At 38.3% G+C, this 27,727-nt stretch overlaps 1 protein-coding gene across 1 annotated transcript; it reads left to right on the forward strand.

Annotated features, from left to right (window-relative positions):
- The first annotated feature begins 241 nt into the window (after positions 1-241).
- Positions 242-26,646, forward strand: LOC103801372 (chromosome unknown open reading frame, human C14orf39). Its single transcript, XM_009073785.1, has 17 exons — positions 242-290; positions 657-713; positions 3,714-3,840; positions 8,559-8,648; positions 12,342-12,529; positions 13,003-13,045; positions 13,564-13,684; positions 14,813-14,907; positions 18,980-19,119; positions 19,565-19,644; positions 21,491-21,576; positions 21,669-21,733; positions 22,827-22,897; positions 23,187-23,344; positions 23,736-23,871; positions 25,218-25,275; positions 26,444-26,646. The coding sequence occupies exons 1-17, from the start codon at positions 242-244 to the stop codon at positions 26,644-26,646; spliced, it is 1,767 nt and encodes a 588-aa protein (XP_009072033.1).
- Positions 26,647-27,727: the final 1,081 nt, after the last annotated feature.

Raw genomic sequence — 27,727 nt, forward strand, 5'->3', positions numbered from 1 at the left:
TGCAAATCCCTGAACTGCATTTTCCTTTTGTAGCTCACACAATGAGTGACAGGCTTCTGATGAACTTGGACAAACTTCTGCTCGAGCTTGGTAGGTCATTATACCACATTATATTAAATTAGTAATTGCTAATGCAATACGTGGCCTGGTATTGTCTTGCAATTCTGACTTGTTTGTTGTATCAATAAAGCTTTGGGGTGTGCAAATCCCTGAACTGCATTTTCCTTTTGTAGCTCACACAATGAGTGACAGGCTTCTGATGAACTTGGACAAACTTCTGCTCGAGCTTGGTAGGTCATTATACCACATTATATTAAATTAGTAATTGCTAATGCAATACGTGTACCAGTATTTTCTGCTTTAAATAGTTATATGGACTTCAAATAAATGTACAATATTAAGGTTTTGGTCTTTGCCTTCATCGAGTTTTGTTAGCTGTGAGAGCAAAGAGAGGTGCTGAGAGGGTAAAGAGAGAGGTGCTGAGAGAAATTGCTATTTAGATATCTTGTTAACATAACCGTTAATCACTTTGTGCAATTAATGCAGCATCGTGCACATTTGTATCACAGCTCATACGTTTGTATCACAGCTCAACTCACATATAACTTTTTATAAAACTGTATATACAGTCATAAAGTGTTAATTTTCTTCTTAAGTTTTCCAGGTAGAACAAACTTCTTACGCTAAGGAACATGTGAATCAACAGATAAACTGTGAGTAGTGATAAACTATCATTTTATTAGACATTGAACACTCCTTTTGTTCCCTTAGCCTTGGGACATGTTCTGTGTCCCGGGGGCGGAAGCAAGCCGAACAATGGAAGCTGTCCCGTGTCCTGCTTTCACCCTGTCTCGTCTTTTGCCATCAATACTTGCTCATTCTCCCCAGCAGACTTTGCTTTTGCTCGCGACTTTTAGCTGACGCCGTTCAGCTGCCTCACGGACAGCCAGTTTCATGCTGCGCCATTTCCTGCTCCGTCTCTGCAGCTCCTCGCAGTCACTGGCAGCTCTTTGATTCAGCTGTGCTTGCTCAATACATCTGCCACTTGCCTCCCTTTCTTTCTTCATGTTTTTTGTTCTTTCCAGATTTGGACCTCTGCCTCACTGCTTCTTCTCTGTTTCTGTTTTCTTCCAATAATGAAAGTTCTCTCAGTTGCTGCTACCTACTCGTGCCTGGTTGTTCTTTTTTTTTTTCAACCAAGCAGCTGGTTATTTTATTTGAAATTCACAACACTAAACCCAAAGAGAAAGTGTTGCTCCACATCAAATTGTTTTCCCTCTAGGACTTACAGACAGCATAATATGCCTTGACTTACTGTTTTTTAATCATGCTACTATGTGAAATCACTCTCAGGATTGGTTGTGGTACAGAAACTCTTCTTTAGACAATTTGAGGATACTTGTGCTCACCATTGGTACTTCATAGATGGATATTGAAGCTCATAACCTTCAGGAAACAGAACAAGAGAGAATTCTGGTCTAATTGGTGATCTTTTTGATGACAACATTACTAATAATCTTCACTGATATATCCAAGCAAATACTTAGTCATTAAGAAGATTATCAGTATTAAACTGAAGCATCTTAAACATGAAAACATCAGTAACACTAAATCTGGCACACCTAGAATTCTGGTTTAACTCTTCAGTCACAATAATTGAACCTAGAGATGAGGTTTTTCTTAACATTTATGGAAGGTTATAGGAAATGAGCTCAGGGAAAATCCAAAGGCTGTGTAGTAACACGGCATAGCTGCTTGTGTGTTCAGTTCAGAGGTACCTAAATATGTGTGAACTGACAACCAACACAGAATTATAGAAGTTTGTGTTAAATCTTTCCAAAACTTACCCAGAAATAGTAGCACTGGTTTCATCTCCTCTCTGTGTATTACCTGGCAGAAGAACAGCTGTAGCATTCAACCTCAGAATTCAGGTGTGAGATTCATCAGGCTCTTTGGCTACAGTCCTTTATAACCAGTGGAGGGAAATAGGCATTTTCAGGGTGTGATTCACCTTATCCTGAGGAAAGAGTCTAAAGTAGGTTGACAAAGTTAAGCTTTGAAACATCAGCTGGTCTATGCTGAGTGTGTCTGCAGCCATGGGTGTCCAGTTCTGCACTGTAAAGTTGGGTGAGATGGATCTCAATCCACCAGCAAAGGGTGAGTAGAGCAACCCACACTTGTCACAGAAGTGTTCATCTATAGAAAATACTAAATGAAATGGTAAGTGCATATTGCATTTATACAGTTACGATGTATCTTGGTGAATCTCCACAAGTTATGTGCAGGATACTTCCACACACACCTGTTTATTTACAGACACAAAACCTGTGTCAGTTGTCCAGTGTTTGTACTTCATGCTGAGTAATGCAAGTTACTGACTTTAGATATGGGAAATATTAACATATGAAGATATTCAGGATAAACCAAGATATTACTCTGAGAATCTTTTGCTTGTCACTGACTGATGTTTCTCTCTGAGGTTTGTTCGCTGGTATAAATGCAGGTGCTGTTGCAAGTGAATATATAGCAAGTAGTGTAAACCCAGACCCAAACTTCTGGATGACCTGAAGTTCTAGAGCAGTAGTTCAAACAACTCAAGACGCACCTGGCATAACTAAGATGCTGTTCCCGGCTGAGTGGATGAGACGGGCAGGAAGTCTGTGATTGACTTCTGTGCAGGGCCACCTACTCTGGCATTTAGTGCTTCAGGGCAGAAGTGATAGCAAGGGATGATTTGGCACTGGTAAATCTGACACCTTGTGTGAAAAAAGTTAAAAAAAACCAACCAGAAGCAAAACCAAACAAAAAAGACCAAGAAAAAACACAGAGAAAAAAAAGTGCACATAGTTGTGCTCATTGCTTGACAAGGTGAGCATCACAGCTTTGACTTGGGAAAGAGAGTTCTGATCCTGTTCAGCACTGTGGATTCTCTACTAGCCACTCATTCACAAAGCGTTACCAGCTCTCTGCTGTCAGAACAGGCAGAATGAAGAGTCTGCCTTAAGAATCTCCACAAATATCACAGTCCTTGAGAATCTGTCATTATAATGCATTCTTAAAATTAATTAACCCATGCCCTACATTAATGTATCATACTTTACACATTCTCACCCTGAGTAAAATTCCTTTTTATTTTAATTTCTCTGTTTCTGTTCCCACTAATAATTTGCTTATATACCTTCAGTGATGTTTTTATTTTCCTCTTATTGTAATCAGCTTCCCCAGTCAAAACATCTGTGTTTCTGGACTCCTGTAAAAGAAAACAAACGTTTCAAAGAGATCTTTATCCCAAGTTTGTGCTTCGATCAGTTGCAAACATTCCCGAGGGCACAGTGGCTTACCCTGCTTTCCCTGAACGCTGCTTCTGGTGTCTGCAGAAACTCAGCTCGAACTGCTGAGAGTGCTTTGATTTCTGCCACTAATAGTTATTTCAGATTTATAGAGATTGGGATTCACAAACAGCACAAATAATTTCTTTCTCTTCCAAAGTCAATCTCAAATTATCAGAGGATAATTAAGACACTTGCCACACAGATGAAACTCCACAGGTTTTGACTCTGTTGTTGCTTTGCTTAATTGCAGGCTGTTCACTCACCTGGCACCATGGAGATGAAGTAGTTTGGAAGACATTTTTAATAATTTTGAATGTAGAATTTTTATTTAACGGATTTTTTTACAATGAATATAATTATTTATTTACTTTTCGATTTCAGTGTATACTGCAAAAATCACAGAAAAAAAGAATGAGATTGCTAGGTTGGAGGAAAATATAAACAGCAGCAAAGATGTAATTGCTGATTTACACAAGCAAAATGAGAGCAGTAAGAAGAACTGTGATGCGTGAGTATAACATAGCCTGAACTTGGAGATTTGCGAAGAAAGTGAGTGAGGAAGGATTGGAAAAAAATGTGTGTGTGGGTTCTGACAGGAATGATGTTAAAAACAACCTTACTATTCTCCTATTTGTTCCAAACTGAAAATTTTAAGGCATAAATATTGCGTATTACCCATCCCCGGGGAAAATAAATTAAATTAAAACCAACTGCATTTGATCTTGGATTAGTTATTTGTTAGAATCAACAATTTTCAGAGGTCACAGTTACTGTCTCTGCAGCATCCTAAAGTGTTCATGTAGTCAGGTAATAGAAACATAATTTTTCTTTATTTGGATGTATCTGAATTCTGTCAAACATGACCAATGTTAAGAATACTATTTAAAAAAGGCTTCTGGAAATGGAACATATTTTATTCTATTTTTCCACAAAATGTTTCATGTTTCTTTTTGTTCTATACATATTTTCTTCTTAGATGTGTCATAACTGCCTCTGCATACACGTGAGTGTTTCTGCTTGCAGGTTTTGGTACAATTTTCACTGCAGACTGTAAAGTTGTTCTTTAGCCACTCTGTTCTAATGAGTGTGATGGGCTGCACTTCACAGTTTTATTTGCATAGATATTTCTGTCAGATTATTAGTGCAAGTTTTAACTGCAGATCACTTTTGGATCTTAGGAGCTTTTCAAGCAACAATTTGGGTACAAGGAGTATTTTCTTCCTGACACACAAATTTTAATTTTTAAATATGAAAACCTCAGGTGTTTGCAAGGGTAACTAAAAAGGCAAATCTGAATTTAGCAATACAGAGTGTGGCCCAGATGATAAAATCCATTGCAGTGTTCATCTCTCCCCAATCTGTCTAGTTCCTCAGCAGCTGAATATTTGTTAGCAAATTCTGTTTTGTTTTCTTGCAATTCTATATCTAAAGGTGAGTTCTTGAATAAAAATATCTATAACATAGGTTTGATTTTTCTTTCTGTGAATGAAGAATGTGGGTGTTTGTAAGAATAAAGAGAGAAGTAAAGATTGCATCAGGGACCTTTCTGGGTTTATTTTGGACTCTCAGAGAACAGAAGAAAGAATGGAATCATTAGGGGATGAAGTGGGTGTAGTGACAAGCTGTTTGAATGAATTCCCATACCCTACTGATCTATAAAAAGAGTTGAACTTGACAAGAAAGTTCCGTTTTTTCATTGCATTAAATTTTTGCCTCTAATGTGGTACAAAATGAGCATTTTTGTAACTTTATGAAACCACTCACACTACTCCCTTCAATCTCTTTTTGAGGTTGCAGATCTGTTTGCAAATCACAAACTGTTAAGTGATGCAAATGAAGAAATAAAAAATTAAGGGTAGAACTAAGGATCTGATCTAAATTTTAATCATTGAATTCAATGGGTTTTGGCTCAAGTCCTACAAAGAATAATTAATGGCATTAGTGTAAAGAGACTGAAAATGAGAAGTGACTCATTGCTGAATGCATGTATTCATAGAAGGACAATGCTTGCAGAAGAGTAGAGACTTTGTGTCTTAAATTATTGGAAATGTCATTTAACGACATCCTGAACACTGCCATAAACAAGCCTCAGCTATAAGACCAGACAATTAGAGCACTTACACAGTAGAATCATCTTAAACTTCCAAAATTTATTCTAGTTGACACTCCATCTACACTGGACATGATTCTAATGTTGATTTTGTAAATTCAGATATTGTTATGGAGTCACAAACACCCTCACAGCTCAGTAATTGCCTGTGATGCTCAACAGAGCTCCCAAAGAACCAACTTTTTGTCTGGGTTACAGCATGAGTATATTGAAGCAGATTTGGGGACTTGGAGCAAAATGCAGGATTCTTACATTCATCAAGTCTGCAGAAAACATCATACATAAGACAGATGTATTGGGATAATACTGCGTCTTCTAAGGAAATCCATATTGATCTTTGTAACAAAGAACTGAAGGCACAAAATGAGCAAAAATAAATCCATATTTTTAGACAACAGATGACATTTCCCCAATATTTAATCTCCTTAATGATTCAGACTCGACCTGTTGATCCCAGAGTAATAAGGGGAGAAATGCTGCTGCTGAAACCTGTTCCAATTGCATTGTTTCTCTTCTAGTGTTTAAATTTAGGTGCAAGGATGGTGAGATTTCATGGAAACAAATTAATAAATTCACTTTTAAAAAGCCAGATGAACTCAGAACATTGCTAACTTGGAAAAGAGATTGTTGTCTTGTCCCACTAGCCGAACTACAGGATATATTTTTTCCTTCAGATTAATGTGGACTAAGATTTCTTTTATCCCCTGGCTGATGAAGGGAAGGAGAAATAAATGTGATTGTTACCAAGAGAATCCCTGAACAGACATGCTTTTAGCAAATTACTAGATGAGCTACTTGAATCCTGCATACCTTGTTGTGTTCCCAAACCAGTGCTCTTGTACCTCATGTTTTCGCATGTCCACAGATGTGTACACAAAATCTAACAGACCACATGGTTTGTACTTTTAGGAGTTCTATGACTTTTTTGTAACTTGGGTTTGTTTTCTTCCAAAGAAAGGCACAGAGTTTTCTGAGTAGAACGTCAGTGTTATTGTGCCAGTACATCTTTATATATCTATGTTGGTTTCTGATTTTGAAAAAATCTGACCCTTTAGAAATTCATCTTTATGCCGAATTTGCAGTAGAAAATGGTGAAGTAACATTTTGTAATTGCGTCACTAGTGGTGTCAAACAATTTGTGCCAACAGGGCTAAGTTTTCTGAAGGATGTTGCAATTTCTCAATTAACTGTTGTGTTGACAAACCTCACTGCTGTTATACATGTTGATTGTGTTTTGTGTTGTCTCACCACGTGGAGTCCAAGATTATTGGACTTCAGTTCAACAGATTGTCAGATCTTTGGTTTTTTATTTGTTTTCTTGATGAAAATTGCATTAAGTTAACTGTTACTGAACCTTCCGTTTCATTCCACCCTTGGAGTGGTTTTTCAAAAGGACATTCATACTTTGTGTGATTGCATGCCACAAACCTTCCAGCTTTGAACCATAGGGCACAGTCATATCCAAAAATGCCCTGTGCTTGCCCTGCTCATGCAGTACAAAATGAGCTGAACGTCCCTAGTTGCTCTTTGAATTATTTGCTTTGCTCAGCTGCAGCCTTGTTCTGTATTCCCATTTCCCCCCTCCTCCTTGTTGATGTAACTATTTAAATGCGTCTCTGCTGGTCCAGATTCACTTAGTATCTTCAGTCCCTAGGGATTTTCCCTCCTATTTCTTCAACATTTAGCTTTGACAGTATCTATGCATGTGTTCCTAAATCTGGGGTTTGTGCACGCATCTCCTGGGACAGATAGCACCACTCAAGCTTCATTGTAGGTGTTAGTGTTGCCTTATGGTATCTTGCATTCTGGACAAAAGCTGAATTTATAGATCACTTTAAGCCCTGACTAGAGAGAGGCTGTGCTATCTTTATTTTTCTGTAGAAGATTCCCTTGGAGGGAGCATATGGGTTTCTTCTCATCAGAAGCTGGATCTCTGTCCTGCTCCCACGCAGCCTGTTCAGAGCTGAATCTCAGCTCCCAATATCTCAGAAGTCACCTGTGACACCTATGTCATTGCAGGAGCTGTTCTCTCTGAAGGAGCACAGTGCTGGCACGTAAACCTGTTTAGCTCAGTAGAGTTCAGTAATTTTTTTTCCTTCCCTCACCTCACAACACTGTGGTGTCTGTTAAGTCTTATTAAGTCATTACTGGCTGTTTGGAGGCTCCATGCACAGAGGTTTCTGAATTTGTTTCTTACCCTGTTTAACTGAGCAGTGCCCTGGCCATTGGCTCAGTTACAGCTTTTTCTGCAAATGCCTTTTTTTGCTAGCTCTTATAGCAGGGAGTGGAGGAGACATCCAGGCCTGGACGGCTCATGCACCTTACACCATCCTTTTTCATGCAGGATGTTTTCTTTTCAAAAAGCTCTTTACGTGCCTCTCCTAAAGATGACATCCAAATTTCACTTGAATGAGAGTCTATCTGCCTGTTTTTCTAGATTTCCCACATCCAAGGAGGAGGAATCTCTAGTAACTGGATGCTGAAAAAGTACTATTATTTTCCTTGTCAGAAGTCCTTCATGTATTCCCTGAAGTTGCTGTGCTTTCAGTACCATCTACAGCATCCTGCTGGAGGAAAATCACTTTGATATTTTCTGAGCAGGACATGCTTAGCAAACGGAGGAAATTTCGAGTTTGTGACTGCTGCTTGCATTTAGGAATGAGATGGCTGCTGGTGATACCAATGAGAATGAAGTTGTGGACACCTTCAACAAGAGGATTTTACATATCTAAAGGATTTACTGATGGCGCTGTGTTGAGTACTTAATAGGTGGATTTAGATGCCTAATTGCTTAGCATTAGGCACAAAAATTTCGTCAAGCTGTCTATTCATTCCCTAAGAAGTACTTTGTAATCTTTCTTAATCATGTGTTCATATATAATTACTTATATATGTAATATCTTGAATTGTGATTTTCTTGAATTTCAAATCTTAAGAAAATAACCATTTGCACTAAAAGACTTTTGTACGAAACCCATTTACATCTGACTTTCAGAACGTTAAGTGGATTATTTGTTGTAGGAACCTTACTAAAGTAACTGGATCTTCGGTTCTGAATGGCTTTTTATTAAGAAAGACCACCTATAGTCTTTCCTTTTTTTCCCCTCCCTGCACAGCTGGAAGCCCACCTATGCACTCCTTAGCAAGCATGGAGAATATCTGAAAAGTGAACTTGAAGCTTTAGAGGAAGCTACAGAAAATGAGAGGTAACTGTGGTCGTGTGGGATGAGGTTTCCAGCAGTAGTACTTACTAACCTGACTAAACCAGTCAGCAAACAGTGCTGTCTGCAGGAAAGAGTTGTAAACTTTTCAGGGTGATTTAGGTGACTGAGTAATGAAAAGAATTTTTGATTTGCATTATTGTAAGGTTATACGTTATTCGTAGTTACCGATCTCATAGGATAAAATATGGATTCTCCAAATTCAATTGCTCCCCAAATGCCTATTTTTCAGAACATTGTTCAGTTGCCTAACAGTTGAGAAAAGCCCAGGAAATAAAAACAATATTTTCAGATAACTACCATGAACATTGAGATAATTTTAAGCTTTTCTTCATTTATGAATATGAATTGCACATGATTATTAGAAGACACAAATCAGGTTTCTGTATAGTGCTGTGTATATGTATACATATTTCTTCCAAATAACTACAAAGCAACAAATTCTATCCTGGAGCCTGAAACACAGGGTGAGTGGCTCAGGTAAGCCTGGTCTAAAACCATCCTAAGCCCAGCTGTGAGTAAGCACTAATTAATTGCAGGTCAATTCTGTTCAGTAAGTTGCATCTCAGGTGTTTCCTCTTCATTAATTAGAGCCTGCATTTAAAAGTAATAATTAATTGTGCAGTGTAGCTGCCTACATACAGTGGGACAAGGATTAGTCCCTGAAGATTTTCACTGGAATGCTCCACATGTGCTGTGCCAAGGAAACCCTCAGAAGTTTTATTTAACACTGGGGTAAAATTGATCTTTGAGGGAGGCTGCTCACCTCCACTGATCTGCTCGTGAGGGGGAAGAGTTGGTTAGCCCCACGGTGCAAAAGTCATGGCAGAGCTCTCCAGATATCTAAGTACCAGTTTAGAGTTGCAAATTTAGGTAATTTTGTATGTTGGCTTTGAGTCTTTTGTAAGTGTTTTTTTTGCCAGTTGTCCAAGACAGCAGAAATCTCATGCCTGATAGCCTTTAATTAACTCAGTTAGTAGCTTATCTGTCTTCTTCCTGTTCAGAGCTCTGAATTTGGTGAAAAATAAGGCTAAATTGGCTTTCTATGAGTATATGATTAAGCCATTTTGGCTCTCACTAATTTGAGCTGACAAGCCAAAGAAGCATTACTTTTAAATTGCTGCTTTAGATAACTAGTTTCAATTCCAACATGGAAGTGTTTGATCTGTTTTCCTGAGCTTAATTATAAGACATCATGACTACAAATCACAAAATAAACTTAATCCATGGATTTTTCCAAAGTGCTCTCAAATCTAGTCCCTCTGCACCGAAGCATTTGGTGATGTGTTCGGATCAGCAAGATGTGCATTCAGCAAACTCTAAATATTTAAATTGGGAGGAAAAATAACTATATTTAGAGCTTTATGAGCTGAATGTGCTTTTTAGCCTGGGATTTGGGGGCACTGAGGACATCCTACTTTAGATGGAAAGATGTTGTTGTAGGATGGGCAGATCGGTTTGGGTTTAATTAGGCACTTATTATGGAGGTTTCAGAGATGGTCCATGTTTTTGCATTGTTATTGGTTTCAAGAACATATGGGAATGTTTATATGAACTGGAAGTTCATCCTGAAAATAAGTGACATGAAGAAGGAAAGAGGAATAAATCACTATCCATATAATGTTCAGGGGTGTGAGTTATCTCCTCTTCCCATTGTAATTAAAACTTCTTTTTCTAATTACTTTAAAGTGAACAGTGCTGAAATCTGAATAGTCTGTGTTATCTTCATGAAGTAGAGGATGTAAATTGCCTAGGAAAAATACTAAACAAGTGACAATTTCTCAAGACTCCCGAACCATATATGGCCATAAATAATAATCTGTGAAAAATACATTTTGGGATGAGAATATAAAGTTTGATGACTGCTTTCAGAAGCTTGAAATGTACCTGCCACAACAGATTATTTTACTTATTTATATTATTTAAATTTATCTGGGATGTATTCTTAATTACATAGTAGCAAATTTCTTTTTTTTTTCCCCTCAGTTGCTGTTTGTATCATTTAAGTTAAACAGAACTAAATCTTCTTAATCTTTCATCCCTGGGAAATTTCACACAGTGTACACAAATATCGAGTAAAACAAGCAGCTTCTGTTCCTGAGAACACCTCTGTAGAAAATCAAATTGATGTAATTTTCTATATGATGTTTGGGAAGTATCAATTCCTTGGTTTCACAGTGTTGATTTACAACTTCTTTCCCCCAAGCAAATGTATTGAGCTTCAGACAGTTTAACAGGAACTAGTGCCTGGAGTGTGGTTTGATTTGTAAATTATGATTTTTTTTCCCCCACTGTGACTTCTGTTTTTCTTTCATAAGAGCAGAAGTTTCTAGTATAGAATTTGGACACAAGTTTTTCTCTCTTCCATTGCCTGGGCTAAGCAGCCAGGACTGTTTGCCTTTCAGCCATGCTGCAATGAAGTGATTAACAGCAGTTTGAGATAAAATGTGTTAATGTGTTCCTTTCAGAGGAATACTGCGAGAGCTGCTCCTTAATGCAGGTTTTATTCATGGGGGAGGCAAAGGGATCTCTGCAGTTAGTTGCCATTATGCACCATCATTTGTTCCATAAAGGAATTTCTTGCTAATCCACAGGTGTACTAATAACTTAATAGTTTTAAATTCGCCTCTCTCGTTGTTCACATAACCTTTTCCTTCCAGGGTGACATTTCCTTCACCTTCTGTGATTTTAGATTGACATATTGCAACATCAAGCAACTTAGTGTAATGTTTCTTTCCCAGTTACATGACACAGGTGTGTTACCAGCACAGGCTGGATGTCTGCAGCCGTGACACCCCTTTGTTCACACCTGAACAAACACTCAGCAGCACACTCTAATTATTTTACATACATTTTCTGCTTTATTTGATGAGTCGCATCCTGTTCCTTGTTATGGCATTTGTTTTTATAGCAGAATTTTCCCAAAAGCCTCTTGAAAGTTTTAGATATGTCATGAACATGAACTGATGTTACCTACTTCAGGAATTCATAGCTGTGTACTCACATGATGTCAGTGAAATTTTACTAGTGCAACATGAATTTACAAGGCAGACCTACAAGGAGCTGAACATTCAGGCTCTTTGCCAATGAAACATTGAAGTGTTTGCTTAACCTAAAGTATGAATAGTCCTGTTATTTTGGTGTGACTAATGTGTGTGTTTAAGGCTTCCCTGAGTCAGACACAGATTACTCAGCATCTCCTTGGAGGCAGCTCTTAGCCCAGTGGTGGATCAGGCTGCTCTAAATCTGGGATGTTTGGCCAAATTCTATTTTACTGTAAGCTTGATACAGCTCCACCGAAACCACTGGAGTTGTGCCAAAATACACCAACAGAGAATTTGGCCTGCAATGTGTTTTGTGATAATTACACAGGGAAAAACCCACTTGTCATCTGCCACGCTGCCTTTGAGCACGGTATGGTCTGCATTCCTCTCAAAACAATGAAGTTTGACTGGTTTTCACATCATGACTGTATTTATTCTTTGTTACACACAGCATGGCCTTACTTGAAAATAGCTGGGAGATAAAAAATAAAGTCAAATAGTGATATATTGAATATAATATTTTTTTTTCTGGGACAGCAGCAAATCGAATTGAGCTAATGCCATAAATTAATAGTTTTAGCTTTATAAGCAATGGCTTCGTGTGAAAAAATTAAAGTACATGTATTTTTTCTAGGAAAATGTATCAGGATTACATAACCCAATATAAAGAAGTTTTGAAGGAATATAGAGAAAAATATACAGGAACTGCTCTTGCCCAGGAGTATTATAAAAAGAAGAAGGAAGTTGAAGAGATACAAAACAGAGTTTTGAAACGCTGTGAAAAATATAAGTGGAAAGAAGATGCTTCCTCAGATATTCTGGGTACTGCTGTTGTCAGAGCTTTATAATACAGCCTGTGGGTAGTGAACTGCACATTGAAATGCAGTTCCATACAGAAATCTTCTGGCTAATTTTCCACAGTTTATTTTAAGCTAATAAAAAGCTCTTTTAGTTAGACCATTTTTAGGAAAAAAAATCTGCAGTAAACAAGAATGTAGAGTATATATACTGCTGTCCCTTCCTCCAACCCATGGATGTAAGAGGGAGAAGTTTGCCTTTGGGCTTCTTGGGGTAAAAGAGTTCCAAAATTCCTTTAGATTGAACTTCTTTAAATTTAACTTTCATGCCTTTTTAGTGCTTTTAGTGGGGTTTTTAATGGCATTACTGTTATTGTGCTATTTCTGTCACCTATACTAAGTAAAGACAACTGATTCTGATCTAGTAATTTTTCTTGTATTTGTTAAGAATATTAGAGTTGTTAATTAATTACCTGAAATCAAATTTTCTTTCTGCAGAGGCTATTCCTTTTAAATCCATAAATGACTGGGCTGTACACATGTATCCTTGACTTGAGTGCTTATGCTGTTGGCAGGGAGGAAAGTTTATATTTATCTTTCACAACTTTCTATTAGAGAAGATATCAATTATCTAAAGATTTATGTTTAGAGTGGCAGCATTAGCATTTCTCTGTGAGAAAACTGAAGGTCAAGTAACACTTCAGTTTAAATTTATGGGAGCATTTTGAGGAAAGAAAATAAAATTTCACTTAACAATATCATAGAATCATAGACTTTTAGGGGTTGGAATGGACCTTACAGATCATCTAGTCCCAACTCCTGCCCTGGGCAGGGACACCTACTCACTAGATCACCTAGACTTTCCCTCCTTCAGTTTTATGTCCATCAAATTGCTTCATTAAGGAGAAATTGGATCTGAAGATTTGCCAAGGAAATGTAGATTTGTCACAGCTTTCTCACCTCTAACAGTTGCACATATGGCACAGAGGGCTCAGGAATCTGATTCTATCCCTTGCTGGAAATAAGTAATGTTGAAATCTGTTTTCCATAACATCAAAGTGCCTCTTTGAAGCAAAAAACACAGGAGATGTTACAGCTTGCTGCAGTTACTGCACAGGAATCCACTGAGCTGCAAAAAGAAGCAGAAGAATTAGAAAGGAAAATTAATTATTTCAAAAAGGTAACTGTACTTTGTTTTACATAAATGCATGTTACATATGGAGATATACATCCTACCATAGTATTTTCTGAAACACAAAAATCAGTGTATTTTCACACAGACCAACAGGTGATTCCAGTCTTATAGTTGTGTTTCTATAGCATCACTTATATGTTCTTAGGGAAGAGGAGTCCATGAGTGTAAAGGCTCTTATAACTTGCTTTCTGTTAACCTCAGTGTAGGCCACAATTTCTATCAAGGCACCATGTCATGATGACTTTCGTGCTAGCTCAAGAAAGCACACTTTAAAATAGAGCAGGGCCACCCCTTTGTGAGCCCCAGGGCTTGAATATAGAGCTTCCACATGTCCTGCTGGTTTGCAAGGGTTTGTGTTTAACTAAATATGCTTTACAATAAGGATAATGGAAAATCCTTCTTTCCTTCTTATTTTTCCCCCACAAATAAATATGTGGGTATATAATACTGGGGTAAAACTGGCTGATTTCAGACAGAGATCAATATAGTTCCACTGATTAGAAGCAGAACTGATTTCCAAGGGATGATCTTCAAAAAAAGGGATTTTCTCAGTACAGTATTTGGACTCACTCCTCTGTAGAAGGTCTCTTCTAAGTCTGAGGAGCTCAGTAGGCCAGTCTTGGAAAGGTTTGGTAATTTTTTGTGGCATTGCATCTGGATGCTTTCACCTCTCTGGACCAGATGGTTGAGGACTCCTTGTGCTGATAGAAGCATATTGTGCTGTCTTCTGTTTATATTTTGTGATCTTGTTTGACACCCATAGTCAGGGATTAAGAATCCTAACGTGGTATGTGCTGTGTAAACATAGAGTAGGAAGGGATGTGCTGGGTTTGTTTGTAACTATGAAAGGAGACCATGCAAGCATCTCCTGGTTCTGGATAGTTACATAGAGTCTGTGTTCCAAAACTTCTGTGTTTATTCCAGTTGTTACAGTTGGTCCAACAAAAGGTATTGCCCCTCTGTAACCTTGTTCTGCTTATTTCTTCAGAAGGTCCTGTCTACAGAAATTCTATTGCTGTGCACTGATTCATCAGGTTTAGCAAACCTTTGCAGCACAGCCATAGATTTTCAAGTTTCATCAATTTTTATGCCATTTGTTCTGCATCTTTTAAGAGATTTGAAGAGACTACAGAAGAACAAAATGATACTGAAATGATGGAAGGAAAAAATCAGAAAAGTCTGGAGAAGCCAGAGGAGTTTAAAGAAAGGTAAACTGCAAAATGACTTCTTTCCTTGCTTGAGTACTTTCTCCTTTCCCTGAGTGCCACCTCAGCATTACTCAAAGACTGCCACAAAACACAAACTGCTGCTAAACAAGGACTGTCAAGCTTCTCTAGCCCTGGTCATGTGATTTAATTATGGATTTTTAAAAGTTTTGTGTTTCTGGGGGTTAAGATGATGGTGAATTTTGATTCTTAGGAGCTCAATGTATCCACACACACACAATTCAAAAGCATCTTGTAGAAACCTTTGTTCCTCAGCTACTGTGTGAGTAGTGTTAAGAGTTTTGAGTGCAGCTACAGTGACTGTGCATTCAGAGATAAAATACATTAACTCTGCTAAATGCATAATGGGGGAAGGAGTCAATGTCAGTTGTCTTCACCTCTGAACTACTTAAGAAATTTAACTCTTAATTTAGTTCTTAAAAACAAGCATGAGTGAAAGTTCCATAGACAGGATTAATGGCTTAGGAAATTAGTCAGTGATCATTTACAGCTGGGACTCACTTCAATTTGAGTTCAATTACAATGACTGAAAATCACCATCAGGACTATCTCACACTCATCTGGGGTCCTTGTGAATGTTGAAACATCTCCCGTTGAGCTGACACTTCTACACCAAAATCCATTTTATACTGAAAATATGTCTGAAAGATTTGTACAAGTGATTTTTTTTTACTGTTTAAGCCCTTATGCCAGTTCTACCTTTTTATAAGCTCTTTGTAATTGACAAGTCTGCATACAAGGAGATCTTTTTTTGTACACTTACTGAAGCAATAGTTTCATGGCTTGAGTCATGGCTTTAAGGCCTTGTAAACATTTGAGTCTGTCCTAACTCATGTGCCTTTTAGCCTCCTTGTGTACACTGATGTGATATCACGGAATTGTTAAGGTTGGAAAAGACCTTTAAGATCATCAAGTCCAACCACTAACCCAGCACCACCACCATGTTCACCACTAAACCATGTCCCTAAGTGCCACATCTACATGTTTTTTGAATACCTCCATGGATGATGACTCCACCACTTTCCTGGGCAGTAGACTGTGTACAGCATATGGTGTAATACTATGACTTGATTAGAATCAAAAGGTTTTTCCTAGCGTAAAATTCAAATTTTATGTCAAAGATATCCACAATGTAAGGGCTTGTAGAAAATGGTATGAAATTATTTTAAAAAATCCCCATTTGACCTTAGTGTGTAAAAAAAGAAATTCTATGCTTTTCACTAGAAAGCATAGAATTGCCTGCTGAAGTAACTACTGATTTTAAAAGTGGGTATATTGTGAAGCTGTGATCATAACCACTGTGGGAAAAAACCCCAACAACATAAGCAGGAAATATATTGAGAAAATGAGCTATATGAATTGAAACCTTTGCAGACTCAAGGCATTGTACAAAAATCCAACATCAGGATATGGGTACCAAGGCAGAAGCTTGTTATGAGCTGTCCTGCAGTCACTATAAGGTTAGTACTGAGCAAAGACAGCTTTGTGAAGAAAATAGAGATATCTTCATCTTCTATCACAAAAGAAGAAGAAGAAAAAGGAATTGTATTGTGAATCTCCACGAACTGGTGCAGACCAGCATGAAACCAGCAGCATCAAGGGAAAGAACTAAGGAGAGCAATGAAAGTACTGAGCAGGACAATGTGCAAATTAATACCCATGAAATGCTTCAGAGAGCTACCATACATGAAGCCAACTTGCAAGTCAATTAATAGGTGCTGATATCTATGTTCTCCTCTGGCCAGGAGAATGGCAGCGGTAACTGCTCTTCTGAAAGGTCTGGAGCATTGTAGATGGAATCACTTTTTGCTAGCCTGGTAGTTGTTGGTTAGGCTGAGTGCAAAACACAGATTCCTCTGCTCTTACCAGCTGTTCTCTCTGATTAGTGATAGTTCACCAATTACACTGACAAGTATCATAGTTAAATTATCCAAATCAAGAGTTCTCATCAGTCACCAAATAGGACTCAACTCTTTTGAAGCTCTGGTCTTGATTTCTCAATCAGAGATTATATTTATTACACAGACAGGCTGGCATCTTGAGCTGTGCTGTGGCATATGTCATGTTCATTCTCTCTGCTTTTGTAAAATGTTGGAGAGAACTTTAATTCCATTCTATTTTTTTTTCTGATTTGGTTCTGTATTAATTCCATCACTTACATTCTAAGCAAGAGCTTTTTACTAAAACTTCACATAAAGGAGATTCCATGGCAGATTATTGCAGTTCTCTCAGTATTTTTGCATTACAAGTGATTAGCTTTTACTGTTCAAAGTAGAAACTTGCTAATACAATTCTTGGAAAAGTACTTGTTTCTGGACTTCTAATGCAAATATAAATGAAGAGCCAACCCTGTGCTCACAAAACCTCACAGGCAGTTATTAGTTACTAGTTATTCTTGCCACAGGTTTATCTGCAATTAATGCAACTAAATTAGAATCATAGAATCAATCAGGTTGGCAAGACCTCCAAGATCATCAAGCCCACCTCTACTGTGGTTACTAGACCATGGCACTAAGTGCCATATCCAGTCTCATCTTGAAAACCTCCAGGGATGGTGAATCCACCACCTCTCTGGGCAGCACATTCCAATGCCTGATCACTCTCTCTGTAAAAAATATCTTCCTAATATCCAATCTAAACCTCCCCTGGCAGAGGTTGAGTCTGTGCCCTCTTGTCCTGCTGCTGGTTGCCTGGGAGAAGAGACCAACCCCCGCCTGACTCTAACCTCCTGTCAGGGAGTTGTAGAGGGTGATAAGGTCTCTCCTGAGCCTCCTCTTCTCCAGGCTGAACACCTCCAGCTCCCTCAGCCTCTCCTCACAGCACTTGTGCTCGAGTCCCTTCACCAGCCTCATTGCTCTTCTCTGGACCTGCTCCAACACCTCAATGTCCCTCCTGAACTGAGGGGCCCAGAACTGAGCACAGGATTCAAGGTGTGGCCTCACCAGCGCCGAGTGCAGGGGCAGAATCACCTCCCTGGTCCTGCTGACCACTCTGTTCCTGATCCAGGCCAGGATGCCATTGGCCTTCTTGGCCACCTGAGCACACTTTCACATAAAAATCTATCATATTCATGGGTTTTTTTGGTTGCTGCACTAAGTGGTATATGGTTTATATAGATTGTTCGACCTCAATCCAGCACAGCACTAGGTGTCTATGTAACTACAGGTGAACATAGTCCTTTCCATCAGAGTGACTTGACTGAGGTACACTCACAGTTTTATGTGAGCACAGTCATGTATGTATAGGAGTTCAATGTGTTGACAGGTCCGTATGTCTCAACCAGTGCTTCTAGTTTGGTATTTTTTATGAGTGTTGCCAATTTTACCCCACACTATCTTATAAAGCTCATCCTACATTTTATCTTATCATGTAAAATTTCAAGAAGAACCAACACACTGACTCAGTTTTTCATTTGTTCAGAACAGCATTGTTTAGTCAGCTACAAATCAGATGTTGTAACTAGAAGCACAGAGGCTCTAAGTAGGGAAGTAAAATAGAACTCATTATTTTCAAAAATGGCAAATGTTCCTGTGCCAAATAGCCACTTTGCCCTTCATTGTTCTGCTCACCTTTGTCTTTCTACACTGCAAAGGGCTATTTACCCTCCACAGATAATTACCCCACAAGTGAAAACACTTGCTGCAGTTTTCTCTTTTGTATGTGCAGTGTGAGTATTCCAGACAATCTCAGAGAGAGAGAAAAAGTGTTTTTAAGTGTTAAATGTGATTTCAGAACCACAATAATGAAGTACTTTAATCAAAGTGTAAAACTCTGAACTACTAACACTTTTCTTTGATACTGAAAAACTTTAAGTCATCAGAGTTCTTATAATTGGCTTATTACTTCTTTATGGCTTCTTTTTTTAGTCATATTTTCAGTGTAATATTATTTAAAGAAAACCTCAATTTTTATCAGCTACTGGTACTGAAAGTGGTAGAACCTCCCTGACAACATCCAATCCCCTTGAAAACTCCACATATTTGAAGCAGTTATATTTTGTGATTCTTTTGTTTACAACGAGTAACCTACTTTTTTAAAATTTATTTTCCTTTAGGATGTTTGAAGAGCAGGAACACTCCCCTTTGCCAAGTGAGAAACATCAGCTGTACAAACCTTTGCACGTCCCATGCGTTCCTCGCAAGTTAGTCCAGTCTGTACAAAGTATCAGATTCTCAAAGCAACGATCAGAGACAGGTGCAGTGTGTTTAAAGAGCTGTCAGTGAGGATTTTGGATTATTTTTGTGTAAATGAAGGGGTAATCCATGATAGCAGATCTAGTGAACTGCCCCTGCTGTGATAGTTGAGGTCAGGGTTTCAATGGAAGTTGGGAGCTCTATGTTCTGGAAATCTTCTATGTCTGATTCCTCTCCTATCTGTGCAAAAAGTAAAGTACCATGACAGATACACCTGATGCACAGTGCCAGAAAAATCTGAATCCTAACCTCAGCACTGTTTGCACTAGTACGGGAAACATTAACCAATTTTTATTTGATTGATGCTGTCATATCTTGTGATAATTTTCTTTTCACTCTGTATTAACAGGAAAGTTTATAAGCTTTGTTCCCAAGTTCAGTTTAACAATGCCATGCTTCAGACACTTCATCTTATTGACAATATTGTGTAATGCTTGTTAATTTAGGGAGAGAAGAAAAGGAAAAACCTATGGAACTTTCAGTGGCCACCAGCAGCTCCTCCAGCCTTGCAGAAAATTCATCACAGGTATGCAGCTCTGCCACAGGTGAAAACATGGGATCATGTATTCTGGTTTATGTGGTGGTTTAAATTTAAACCACTTCAAGTACACCTTGTGCTGTTATAGCTTACATAAAACTTGTTGACACACTGTTACTTGGTAATGCCAACAAAAACCTTTCTTTGGTGCCTCTTCATTCTGAAAATATGTATGTTCCTGCAAAGTGCAACTGGTAGACACAGCAAACATTCTCACATCAAGCCTGAGGCGGAACATCTTTCCAACTAGTTTTGTATAATAGTTTTAAAAATTTAGAATAACCTTTGTAGATTCACTCGGTCATATTAGGAAATTTTCGGAACTCTAAAGGAGGAACTCAGTCTTTTACTACAATTAATCACCAGCCATCTCCTCCATAGTGAAGGATTCCATAAAGGACTAAATGTGCAGGATGCTACACAGAACAGCCTACAGTTAGCAGGCCAGTTCTGAGGTTCAATCAGGGGAGAATCTGGGCTGAGAGGAATAAAACCACAAACAACATTGCTTTGTACGCTGCAGAGTTCCACAACTCCATTTGCTACCTCTCACCCATAAGCACATAGTTCCTATGGCACTTCTTTGAAATGGTGCAGTGTATTGTAACTTCATATTTTAAATATTCAAGCACAAGAAACCAATCCAGGAACAATTTAGAGGAACAACAGTTGCGAAAACAACTATTAGCCTCATTAAGTTCAAGAACATTCATAGGACCAATAGGTCCTATAAAGAGTTGAGGTATCAAAGGATAAGGTGAGGCCATGGGGAATAAAATAGTTTGTAACTGTGTTTGCTGTATAGAAGCTTGAGGAAGTTTCCACATCAAAACCTTCTTTCTAAGGGACATCTTGCTGGATCTATTTAAACCCAAATTTTAATGAATGACAAAAATCAACTAAAAACTTAACAGAACCAGCTATGATTTTCTTAAGAATTGCAAAAAACTGAAAGATGAAGTGAGTGAATCACTACATGGTTTAGAGTGGAGCCTGTGGGAGAAGATGAAGCCTTTATAAGATAAGACAACATGAAGGGCAGTGGCTAGATTGAGTGGAACTAGACCAGAAGAAATATCAAACAATTCTGATTTGTGACTGGTGGAAGGAGTTAGACATGATGAGGATGAGGGAAGGGCTGTTGCTAGGGTAATCTAGAGATGACGCTGGGAATCTGGGACCTAGAATTGCACTTAGACAATAGTGGGAAGCAGTAAGTCAAGGTTAAGAGAACTTTCAGCAAGGGTGGTGGCAACAAGGAAAAGAAGATGCAGTCTGAGGAAAAATAAAAAGACTGGAAGAAAGTTGCTATGCTTCAGAGAAGGTGTGCTGTAAACTACAGGAGTGGAGTGGCAGGACCAGCTCTTTTGTCCCCTACCCTGAATTGAGTTCAATTTGATACATTTTGCAGATTCAAAATAAACCAGAACTAGAAGATTCTATGAAATCATGTGTTATCTGATGCTGAGGCACAGATTCCTTATGCCACTCTGCCCTTAAGGCACAAATAGATATATGAGTTAGGGTAAGTAGCAAACCTGGACGAAGTTTGTAAATTACATAATTCTAATTGTGTCATAGAGAAGTTTGTTATTCACATCTAGTTATCAGGGCTGTGACTGGGACTTTATTACAAAATTTATATAGAAGTGGTTTGGGCATCATGCTCTCAAAATGGAGGTGAAGCAAAGACAAGCAAAATGTTTTTGTATTATCTGACCTCTAAAGAGTGGTTAGAAGAAAGGATTTCCATGGTCTGAGGAGAAATCAGAGTGATATTGTTGAAGTGAAGATTTTATTTCCTGCCTCATTTGAATGTTTTTGGTGTGTTTAGATGGTTATTGACACTGCAGGGACTAATAACCCACAGATTGCCCAAGTTCCATCAACAGCAAGTGTACAGAACCAGATGAAATTCAGGTAATTTTCTTCAATAACATAGTTTTCATTCTTGAGATTGAAATTCATAGAAATAATTCATATTTAGACCAAAAGTATATTTTGTCTTTTAGACTGGCAAATCCTCCGAAGCAGTCGATTTCCAATGAACAGTTTGAGAGTGAAAATGCAGTAATAGGTAAAGTGCCATTGTCATTTTATTGATAAATCTGGATCACATTAACTATAAACCAAGAAATTCTGGGGCCAAATTTTTGTTCTGGTATTAAGTGGGTCACCATTTGTGTTCCTTTTCCACCTTGATTATTTAGTCCAAACTCTGAGTATATCAGACAGGCTGAGTCCTAATTTAAATAGAGACTGAACTGCTCAGTAATGTGGCATTAATTCTGCCTTGACTCTTGCTAATGCAAGGAACCTTCCAACATCTCTTGTGAATTCACACTCTAGTCTCAAATTACTTGGGTAAAATAAAATCCAGTCTGAAAACCTGCCCAGAAGGCATGAGAAAATGCAAAGAGAAAGGGTATAGTAAACCCAGTAATACAGGAATCTTGAAGCACCAGATAAAGATTATTAAAGATGATAATTAACTAAAGAAATACACAGATGATGCTTACAGAAACACATCAGGGCAGTTACAAACACACCTATAGGTTTTGAAATCGCAAGGCACTGGGCTGCAGTTTAAATATTTTTTTTCTAATGATAGTGCTAATTTAGATTCATGCAAAAGACTATAGTCTATACTTTTTATAAACAGGACACTGTGTTTATAAACACACCCACAGTGCCTGAAATGTTGCACTGCCTGAAGCTTAGAGCAGAAAGTCTGATAACATCCTTCTCGTTTCTCATCTTGGCTTGTGCCCAGTTCTCTAAGCTACACTTCATCGCTGTCACATGGATGTGCTTTTTGTATTGTTCCCACCTGGTTTCTATTGACTGGTATTAGCACTCTCAGAGGGCAATAGCTGCATTAGACAGCAGCACTCTCAGGGAACAATGGGTAGGTTTGAAGAACACACCAGACCACATGAAGCAGCCTGAGTAATGCTTTAACAATAGAGACTAAGTGGCAGAACAAGAGGTAATTATTATGGACACAGCCACAAAGTGGGTTATTGTGAAAACCACAGGCAGAATAGTTCCTCACCAACAGCAACGCCAAGTTAGCAAACCTTTCTCAAGGATTCTTTCCCACAATGTAATTTCTATGTATCTGTTTAACATGCTGATGCAATACATGCAGTGCTGTCTTTTTTGTACAGCAAACCAAGAGGCCAAATGTGGGGATAAAGAAGCAGATGATGAGCCAAAGGATCCTTCACATATGCCTCAAGTAAGCAAAGTATTTCATATGTGATAAGTAACTTTTTATTTAGATGAGTAAAAGTATTTTGACCTTTTTGAATCAGTTAGCAAGAGGTAACTCTCAGAAATTAGCAAAGTGACTCGTTATAAGGCAAACAACCCATGAGAAGCCAATCAATCATTTTTTTATTTCCTTAAAATAAAACAAACTTGCTAACCCTAAACCAGATGATGAACATATTTATAGGCAAATGGACTAGTGATATTTTGGGAAACTTTATATGCCATAAACATTATCATATATTTCTTTTTAACAGGACATGCACACAGGTTTTAAGGCAAATGAAGATAATTCTGACACAGCAGACGAAAGTGCAGAACCTTTTCTAAGAGCACCTAAAACACCTGAGTTTGTAGGAATGCCTGACTCACAGGGGAAGAAAACCCAGTTCTCCAAAATACCTCCATTTGACTTGTATGATTCCTGCTTTTACTTCCATTTTGAGCAAAAATTTGTTTTGATGTTTATTGCATAAACATTTCTTCTGGTTTTGAAAGATACTGTAGAAAGATTTCTCTAGAAAGCTCTTATGAAAATATTCAGATATTTTTCCTGAGTTATTTGTTACACTGGTTTCTATCTCTAAACAGTTTTTATTTTGTTAACAGGTAAGGGAATTTGTAAAAACACACCTCACTTTGCTTTAAAGACTTGTGTTACCTGTCCTGTGATGCAAAAAGCAATAATTGATGGAAGCTATGGGGCTCTCAAAGAGTGACAAGCCAGAAAAACCAAAACCAGAACAAACCCACATCTATGTTGTTTTAAAAACTATTAATCTAGTTTCTCCCTCCTATCTTTACAGCATTCAAAATTTAGGTTGTGATGAAGGAACATCAAAATCTCCTGCTTTCTTTTCTCTCATTAACTTCTCCCAGAAGTCTCCAGGCTTTAATTTATTCGATTCTTCTGTGTTTGGGGCAGAAAATTCGTCTGATGAGGTAAATATGAGTACTTGAGAACACCAAATTTCTGCTAATATGCTAAGAAAACAGCATGGTCAGTTAATGAGCTTTTTCAGACTGGTTATCTTTGTAGCAAACAATTTTTTTAATTGCTTGTTTAATTTTATATTTGATGTCCCCCTTCCTGGCAATCCCCCATGATGACTTCTGACCAAGTATGAATCTTTCCCATATGGATCTTGTGCCAATATACAGGTGACTAGATTCACCAAAAGGCTTCTGGCTCAGCATTGCAGTGCAAAGTTTAGGCTCCCTGGCAGAATTCACAGCTCACATGCCTATCCTGTGTGGTTGTGCCTTGGTGAAATGAGGAACAGTGAGAAAAGGAAGGAAGGACTATCTGTTAGGAGTGTTAAAGAGCAAATGTGGATTAGCTATACTTATATGGAGGAGCTAGGTAGGTTAGGTATTTTTTTCTCTCCTGGGAGATTAGGGAGATAACTAGGGATTCAGCATACACAGGTATCGGTGCATAGTGCAGGGGTTAGGTGTCTCCTGCTGGCAATGTAGATTCAACCCCATTATGCAAAAAAGGGATTTGAGACTAGGTATCTCCTGTTTCAGTGGGTGTGCTCTGTCTTGAGATTACTAGATAGGAGCTGGAGGAGGGATGAGGGAAAGCTCCATTTATTTTGTGTTTGGCACATTAAAAGTGGTTGGCATCTCCCAGCATCAACTGCATGTAGGAGAGAACACACTGGTGAGTGGTTTGTGAATTGTTTAGGAGTGAGGTATTAAGGCACCTAAGGCTATCAGAACCCACAGTATTTTGTGCCTGCTCAGCAGCAAAACCCAAGAGTTTACCAGGCTGTAGCAGACATGGGATTGTCTGAAGTTAGATGGGAGCCTTGAGGGACTGTAGTATCTATTATAAATCTAGCCTAAGAACTCTTCTCAAGAGTGTGAGTGGTTATTCTGCTACACTTTCTGGCGATATCAGGTCCTACTCAGTATGAAGTAATTGTGTTGTTGCTCAGAGGTTTTCTAAAACATCACAGAATTAAATAAATTTGAATCTTCTCATTTTTAAATGTAGCAGTGAGCCAGATCAGACTTTGGACTGTGGTCAGTCTGACATTTTTTTTAGAATAGAGGGAGTGTGTTTGCAGATAGGTTTGCTGGTCTTTGCACGCATCTATCAAAGGGTTTACTTTGCAGCTTCAGGGACTGACCTGTACCTTTAGATGCAGGTTTTGTGACAGCTGTGAAGACACTGAGACAATGTCTTCTTACCAAAAGGGAATGAGTATATTACATGGCAGCATTAGATCTTATCTTTTGTCTTTCTCATTTGTTAAATAAAACGTCTGTTTATGTTGCAGACAGAGGAAAATTATTCTGTGGGAAACATGAACCCTCTGTCCCCACACAAAGACATTGGTAAGTCTGAAACTCAGATGTGCCTGTATGTGCCAGCACTCTTGTGTTTCTGTGACTGACAAGCTCATGATCTTGCTTAACAGTGCACCTTAGGTTGGCTGGAAGGACGTTCAGTTGTGATAATGTATTTCAGTGTTTTATTGTGCTCATTTGTGTTTTGACTAGCTTAAATCTTTCCTTGCATGTTTGGCTTCAAAGGTCTGAAATGTCATGGAAAAAAAGGTGTGAAAAAAAATAGGGACAGTGGTAGGTGTGTTTGAGGCAAACTCAAGAGATGTAAAAAGCTGTAGGACTTGGTAAATACTACTCTATCTTGAAGTTACCAACTTAGTGCTGGAAAGAGCACATCTGCTTGGGGTTTTTTCCTACCGCAACTACAATGAAGATAAAATTTCTATTTGATTAAGGAAATCTCAATAATAAACTGACTTTCATCAGTGTAACCTGCTGGAGGTACACGTTTAAAAATGGCACAAGAGAGTCAGACTTACTGAACAGTACCTTCCCCTCAGTGTGAGTGAGCCAGAGACACTGACACCATCTCTGTGAAATCCTGGATTGACTGAAAGGAAAAGCCATTTTTTCTTGATAGCAAGAGGACCAAAACTTATTCTTGGTCAAACACTTTCCTGAAGGGAACAGTAACCTACCTTGGTCAAACAGTTTCCTGAAGGGAACAGTAACCTACCTTCTCTTTTTTTTTTTTTTTTGGAAGTGCTGCACGTGCAAAGCTACTTTCAAAAGTGAATGCATATAAGGTTTTATGCATATGTAGCTATTTTAAAGAGAGGTTTGTGAATTCTGTGTTACTAAATGGAAACTCATGTGTCTTTCTGTTGGTAGCTTTGTTTTTCCAAGTATTTCAGTGGTGGATCCTGTCGTTCTCTAAAGAAACACCTTTGCAGGTTTTGTTTACAAAGACCTCTGTTGCACAATATCTCATGCAGAAGTGTTTTATTGCCATAAATCATTCAAATTCTTCACACTTCATTCCCTGTAGATTCTAATAATGACCCCCTGGAAGTACCACTTCTAGTGCAGGAATAAACACAACTGCAGGTTGATGCTCAGAGGGATGTTGGGCACAATATATTATTAAGGAAACATGCTGGATGCAGTATTCTCTCTAACTGAATCTAATAATGAATATAATATGTATTCCATATAGGAAGCTTGTTTGGGAAGCCAGAAAGTGAGGATGCATTTGCCTTTCCCTTCCCCTCGGAATCAACTTCTCATGCATTTGGAGATGGAAAAGATGACTTTAGTTTTCCATTTGCATTTGGACAGGATCAGAGATCATCACAGTCTCCTTCTATGAAAGGTTTTCATTCTTCCTTACAGAATACAAAGCCATTTACACTCTTTTGAATACCTTTGACTTCCTTTAAAATTTTTTTTCTGCTTAGCCTTGACAAACGTTTTCAGTTTCTGAAGTTAGAGTGCAAAGCATTTCATCTTCTTGTTTCATTTCATGTTAGAATACGTTGCTGCAGTTGCTGCAAGACCATGTGTGTGTTCCTCAGCCACACATGCATTAAGATGCAGCTTTTATTTTTCTCATTTATCTCCTAAATGTGTTTTTTCATGTAGTGTTATGACATGCTTTTGCTAAACTGGCACTTACAAGCAGCAGAAACACCATTTTACAGTGGTGTGTTGGGTTAATTCAGTATCTGTGTGAGATCTAGATGAGTACTTTCAACCTCTGATATAAACTAAATTACTTGTGTTAGTAAGAGTGACTGTTTATTGTAGCAGTAAAAGCTGAATTTGAGTTAAAGACAATGTTCTTAACTATTCTGTGTACAACAGCTGACATAAAATTTCTGAAATAAATGTTTTTGATAACTTTATGTGAAGTTTTTAATACCTGAAGTGAAATAATGGTGCAGTTAAAATACTTAACAGTTCAACTTCTGTCTTTCTACTCAAAATACTGAAAGCAAGTTTCTTCCTCTTTATCTATCCAAAAAGGACAAAGTTCCCAAAGGCTAACTGTGGTCAGTACAAGTATATCCACCAGTTCTCCACAAGTTGAATTCCTAGTGGAAAGGATGACTGTCAGGACAGTATCAGGGTTGTTCAGCAAGGAATGCTGACTGTTCTGAGCCACCACAGCACTGTGCCCTGTGAATCCCTCACATCCATTTTCTCTAGAACAAACACTTTCACATTTATGGCCTTTGAAGGAAGTTACTTATTTCTCCTACATATGAAGCATTTGGAACTCCTGGGTTTCTGTCACTTGCTGTGAAGTGGGCACCCTGCCTGCCAGCAGGCAGGAGAAATGCTGAAAGGGAAGCAAAGCAAATGAAAGGGAGACCACAGCATCTAGCAGACTTCACAGGAGACATTGAGAATGCACAAACTGGTCAGAAGGGCACATGGACTGAGTGGAACAAGTAGAGTCTGCACAGTCTGCCAAGAAATGTCAACAAGGTCCAAAGGG

The sequence above is a fragment of the Acanthisitta chloris genome, unplaced genomic scaffold, assembly GCF_000695815.1.
Source record: "Acanthisitta chloris isolate BGI_N310 unplaced genomic scaffold, ASM69581v1 scaffold2094, whole genome shotgun sequence".
In the NCBI taxonomy this organism is placed as follows: Eukaryota; Metazoa; Chordata; class Aves; order Passeriformes; family Acanthisittidae; genus Acanthisitta; species Acanthisitta chloris.

What these genes read in the sequence shown, in the direction of transcription:
- LOC103801372 (XM_009073785.1), top strand. Translation starts at nt 242, where the DNA reads ATGAGTGACAGGCTTCTGATGAACTTGGACAAACTTCTGCTCGAGCTT. An exon ending in AGTAAGAAGAACTGTGATGC is followed by an intron (nt 3,841 to 8,558) that starts GTGAGTATAACA and finishes CTCCCTGCACAG; the next exon opens with CTGGAAGCCCACCTATGCAC. An exon ending in GAAGCTACAGAAAATGAGAG is followed by an intron (nt 8,649 to 12,341) that starts GTAACTGTGGTC and finishes TATTTTTTCTAG; the next exon opens with GAAAATGTATCAGGATTACA.